The sequence below is a fragment of the Cotesia glomerata genome, linkage group LG9, assembly GCF_020080835.1.
Source record: "Cotesia glomerata isolate CgM1 linkage group LG9, MPM_Cglom_v2.3, whole genome shotgun sequence".
Classification (NCBI taxonomy): domain Eukaryota; kingdom Metazoa; phylum Arthropoda; class Insecta; order Hymenoptera; family Braconidae; genus Cotesia; species Cotesia glomerata.
In genome coordinates, this window is record NC_058166.1 from 14,275,869 (window position 1) to 14,281,868 (window position 6,000).

A 6,000-nucleotide genomic window follows, 5' to 3' on the forward strand; every position below is an offset into this window, starting at 1 on the left:
ATCACTTATGAAAATCTCTAATTATAATTTTTTATGAAATATTAGCCGAATATTAGCCGAGATCTGAAAATTTTTATAATTTTCTTTATTGAAAAAATATTTACAAAAAAATTTCACATGAAGATTTGAAAAATTATACGTGCAATTTTTTTCAACTTGTAATTTAATTGTTGAAAACAATCAAAAATTGTTGAATCTCGGATGAAAATTAAGTTAGCCGACATCTAAAAATTTTTAGAATTTTATTTTTATTGAATAAATAATTTGACAAAAAAATTTTCATTTTTAAAAAACTTTAAAAATTGTCATTGCAATTTTTTAAAAATATTTTTTTGTTCTAATTTAATTATTAAAAAAAAATTTTTAAATGTCTGCTAACTTTAGTATTATGAAAGTCGGATAATTTTACTATAAGGATTTTTTTATAGGCATCCAGGTGAAGATTACTTAGAACGAAATTTCTGCTCCTGATCCCGACGAGCCAATCATCGTCATCTGGCATCGTACAGTAAAGAAATAGCAGTTAAGTGATGATTCCTTGCAGCACAGAAAATTTTTAATTTTTTGATGAACAGCATTAACAATTAGATCATAATAAATAAAATTAATTGTTAATTAACACAAGTTCAGCATTAAGATGACAAATATAATTGAGCTGCTTGGATTGATAGCAAGTATACACTTGGGTATTTAATATTCCAAGCGTATAAGGACACCCTTCTGCATATTATTTCTTTGCTGAGGTTTGTTGATAATTTTTCAACCATAATTATATTAAAACAATTGTATTTTTATTTATTACTCTATATTTTGTGTTGAATTAATTTTGTACCGCCAAATCGGCTGCCATTTCACTTACCTTTTTTCTGTTGATGAAGCAGTCGTAACCTGGCGCCATCACAAGTTACGAATAAAAAACTGCTAGCAAAATATTTTTAATAATATTCCCACTCTGAAACGTCAGACTGTCAGACATTAAAATTTTGACGTTAAATACTTAAAAACTTGGGGTTAGTTAAAATGTTATTGACATTGAATAACAAAGTAAATGATTCAATATCAAGGTAACAGTCATAAATAATTAATAAAACTGTGACCATGCACGAACATTAATATCTAAGTGGTTAAGGATCATCTAATTGTCATTGAATTGGAGATTACAGATTAGTTTTATGTACTTAAATCTAAATAGTTAATCATCACATCAGAATCATTAACAATCAGTGTAATTACCATCACAGCAACAAAGTGATCAGTGGACAATGGCTTGTTCGTTGTTAAATCAAAAAAACATCCAGATAAAGATACCAGGATACGAAACAACAGACAACGTTACATTCTACATAATAAATGTCAGTATTGGTGACGTTAATTGGACTCTCAAGCACAGATATAGTGAATTCGTGGTCCTGCATGATATTTTGGTGACAGAGCACTGCGTCGAAAAGGACATTCTGCCGCCAAAAAAAATAATCGGGCGAAAAAATGAAGTTTTTATTGACAAGCGCCGTCAGGCTTTGGAGATTTACTTGAACGCTATTTACAATTACCTCAAAAAAACAATGCCCAGAGAATTTGTCATGTTTCTGGATCTTCATGTCTATGATATATTTTTTTTACTGCAAAATATGGCCTTTAAATTTTTTAATGAAGGTCCTAATATTTTGCAAGTCAAGTCTTATACTTTTACACCTATCCAGGTAATTATTTTTACGACTCTTAAAATTTTATTTGCTCGTATATTATAATTGTAATTAATATTTTAAGTTTTAAGAGTTGTAATTTTTATTTAAAACAGTTGATTAGTATTACTCAATTATTATCTTTTATTTGATGCTTTATTTTATTTTTATATTCGCTTGATAATTTTTATCTTGAGTGATATTTTTTTACACTTGTGAATAATTGAAAAAAAATGTTTGGTAATTATATGAATGTGATACTTTACTTATTAACACATTAATTTTTTTTAGTCAACTTGTTCTACTCTTCGTCAAATTTAGGAATTTTTATGAAATTGAATTAAATTTCATAATTAATCTGCCGGTGAGCGAAATATGTAAAAAAAATGCATCAGTCAATTTTTTGATTTTTAATAACTGCACGGAAAAAAGTAAACTGTAATATTCACTCGGATTCCGGTTAATTTTTATAGTTTCAAACAGTAAAGCGGACATCGGGGTGGCCAAAATATAAATATTACAGAACTTAATGTAGAAAGTATAAAAGCCACAATTTATAATTTAATATCCAAAATAAGTGATTAGTAGCTGTCACTATAGTAAATAACGACTCTTTCATCTTAAAAAATTACAGTTTCAAACAGTAAAAATTGCCATTTCAATATATAGTCGATATTATGAGAAGAAGGAGAACTCAGATGAAAGAGAAGGGGTCTCACTCTGGGAGAATTTAACATTTGAAACGGTGAAAATTATACTTTTAAAATATACATTTTACCAGTCCAAGCAAGTCGATAATTACAGTTTGATTTTTAGCGTTGCGTTTAAAATTTATCATTTTACTTTGTAAATATTGACGTTGCTTGTATTAGAAATTTACTAACTTTATTTTATACTTTTTACATATCATAACATCATTTTTTAGGTACGAAATGATAAATATCAAAGTCTGAATTCTTAATTATTATACTTTAACATTTTAGACATTTACATAGCGAATATTACTGTTTGAAATAGTATTTTCTTCCATGTACAGAGTAAATTGTAACGTTTAAATGGTAAATATTATAAAGTGAATAGTAAAATCACGATTTTACTGTTTGAAATGGTAATTTTTAGCAGTTGATCACTACTTATTATAAATCGACTGTTATTTATTACAGTTTACTTTTTTCCGTGTGAAAATAGGCTATAAATAATTACTTGCTTTCATTGAAATTTGCATTTTTATTGTTGACCTTTATTCAAATTTTTTTAATTATAAAAACGTCAATTATTCTTATCAAAATTAAGGGGGATAGCCACTGTGAGAATAAAAAAAATAGGTGATTTTCCGGAATTTTTTTGACTGAGATAATAAAGGAATTTGGGGATCGGGTTTTTTTGTTTTATAAAGTATACATTGAAGATCATTCTCCTAAATTTTGATTAAAAAATATGATATTGTTACAAAGTTATAAGCATTTTTGTGGAGAACCAAAAAAATTTCCCCTACCACGGTGGAATCTTTAAGTCAAAAACAGATTATCTAAAACAAAAGAATCAAACTGCGTTGTAATCTGCATGCATGTGGTTATCGTTTCATGTAGAGGATTTTGAAAATTTGAATTTTAAAAAAAATGGCGACATATTAAAAATTTTTTCGTTTTTTTCTCATTTTTTTGGATTCAAACAACCCTAAAAAATCTTAAAAATCAACATTTTCAAAATTCCCTATGTGCAACTATAGCTACTGAATAGACGAATGCGGATAAAAAAGTTGCAAATCGGTTCATATTTATGCAAATTACAGATCGCACCAGTTTAAAAAAAGTAGTTTCGAGAAAAACGCGTTTTTGTCGGAGCGCCGCGCGTGCAATGGTCATTTGACCCGCACCGGATAGAAGGATTTGTTTATAGTTAAATATTTGTTAATATTTAACAAATCATTTATTAGAGACCACTTTTTAGTCCTTAACAAATATTTCTTAGTATTTAAAAAGATTTATTAATATTTAATAAATGAATATCTGATTTATTAAATACAAACAAATCATTTTAAATACTAAGAAATATTTGTTTGATACTAAAAATGGTCTCCTAATAAATGATTTGTTAACTATTAACAAATATTTTTTAATACAAATAAATCCTTCTATCAGTGCGCTGTCACAAAAATGACTATAATTCGAAAAATATTCGGAATTTATAAACTGTAATTTAATAAAAAAAAAAAATTTTTTTTTTTTTGAAATTTCACAGTGGCTATCCTCTTTAACATTCTTAAAATTTTCTAAAAAATTAACTAAATAAAATTAATCCTTTTTCCAGTTATATGCAATAAGCGAGAGACTAAAACAGCCGTGTCCCGCATCGGAAGTAGCGGATAAAAAATGTGACTTTAGTCACGTGCTCGACGTAAACTCGCACTTAAAAACACTAACAATACAAGGCAGCAACAAACTCTATGGCACCAGTAACATAAATTTATCAACTCTACCGATAGAACTGTCGACATTCAAGACCATCGAGACTCTAGAAATAAACAACTACCCTGTGAACAAAATATACTCGATGGGCAACTTACGGGACACCACTCGCGTGTTAAAAGTCCATAACACGCATTTAAAGAACATCGTCGACCTGGTAATGTGCGAAGAGTTGCATCGCTGCATAGAAAACGCGAACGACTCCCACGTCTGGCTGAAAATAAGTCAATTGGATTTGAGTGACAACAATATCGAAGTTATCGACGAGTCCATAAAGTTGATGCCTCATATTGAATCTCTTATCCTGAACAATAACTGTCTGACCGAGTTGTCAAATATAACTCTGCTCCCGCGTCTGTCACAGCTGCATGTTGCGTCGAATAATTTCACAAAACTCCCGGAGAACTTACACACCAAACTCGGTAACATTGTCTACATGGATTTGTCGCAGAATAAATTGACTTCATTGGCGGCATTTGCTAAGCTTTATTCTTTAGAATGGTTGGATGTCAGCTGCAATTGCATAGAGAGCATCGATGAAGTCAAGTACATCGGGTATCTTCCATGCATTGAAAATCTCCGGCTCACTGGTAACCCAGTGTCTACTATAATCGATTATCGCGTTAAAGTACTGGAACCTTTTGGCAAACGCGCAGCTGATATTTGTCTCGACAATGAGCGTCCGAATCAAAAAGAACTGGATACTGTTGCTGTATTACAAGCACTGAGAATTGCTCGCGAAGGAAAATCCATGGTACTCAGTAATACGGACTCAGCGCTTTTTTCTGCTGAAATTCCTATTGTTTAATTATTAGTTATTATTTTTTTAAGTTATAAATAATTGAGTACATGGAAAGAACAAGATGACACTGGATATCATCCCAGTTTATACTCAGTGATATCTGCGGTGATAAAAAATTTCAGATAGCTAAAAAAATCCAGATTATACTGCGTGATATCTGGATTATACTTATTGTAATCTGGATTATACTCTATGTTATCTGAATTATACTAGCTACTATCTACAATTTTTTTCACTCAATATAATCAAGGATGATATCCAGTGTCATCTTGTTCTTTCCGTGTAGCGTTAAAAAAGAATTAATTTTTGTTCTTCTAGTTTTTTATGAAAGTATGCTAGTTTATCACGTTTTAAAAGTTCTCTCCAAGAATCAGTTCGATAAAAAATATTTTAGAAATTTTTTTCAGATATTCTTTTTGTATTTTTTTTTTTTATTTTTATTTATTTAATTTAAATGCCAAGGCAGTGACCAAATGGCAAATGATACAAAATAAAAAGTAAAAAGTAAAAAAAGTACATATAAGAATATAAACAGATAAATTGACAATGTTTGGATTATAACTAATCGAACAATGCAAACGATTAAAAGTTTGAATAATGAAATCAACTAATTAAAATTAATAAAAGTGAGGTGAGTAAAAGTGAATAAGAGTTTGTAATTTGAATATTTAATACCAGACTTGAGTTTGAATTTAAATTTAAGTATAAAGCACTGCAGATTTTGTTAATTAAAGTATAAAAATAATTATTATTTTGCTGACTTTGAGTTATGTTGCGAGCGTTATTTATTTAAAAATTTAAGGTATGAATATTCATATTCATTAGTCGCTTGAAAACTTTTCAAGTACTTTTTCTACTTTGGAAGTTTATCTTGAGTGACTCATAAAATTTTTTTTCAAACTGATTTTTTGAGGTCTGTTAAAACACGATAAACAAACATATTTCCACAGAAGGCTAGATAAAAAAAAGTATTGGTTTTTTTTGCCCCAACCTGATGAATTATATTTTTTATTGAATAATATGTATAATTTTTATACAATACAGTTAC

The 6,000-nt window shown here is 28.8% G+C and overlaps 1 protein-coding gene across 1 annotated transcript; it reads left to right on the forward strand.

Annotated features, from left to right (window-relative positions):
- The first annotated feature begins 933 nt into the window (after positions 1 to 933).
- On the forward strand, positions 934 to 6,000 carry LOC123271576 (nischarin). Its single transcript, XM_044737945.1, has 3 exons — positions 934 to 1,700; positions 3,993 to 4,992; positions 5,232 to 6,000. The coding sequence occupies exons 1-2, from the start codon at positions 1,263 to 1,265 to the stop codon at positions 4,956 to 4,958; spliced, it is 1,404 nt and encodes a 467-aa protein (XP_044593880.1). The 5' UTR covers positions 934 to 1,262; the 3' UTR covers positions 4,959 to 4,992; positions 5,232 to 6,000.

What these genes read in the sequence shown, in the direction of transcription:
- LOC123271576 (XM_044737945.1), top strand. Translation starts at nt 1,263, where the DNA reads ATGGCTTGTTCGTTGTTAAATCAAAAAAACATCCAGATAAAGATACCA. An exon ending in ATACTTTTACACCTATCCAG is followed by an intron (nt 1,701 to 3,992) that starts GTAATTATTTTT and finishes TCCTTTTTCCAG; the next exon opens with TTATATGCAATAAGCGAGAG.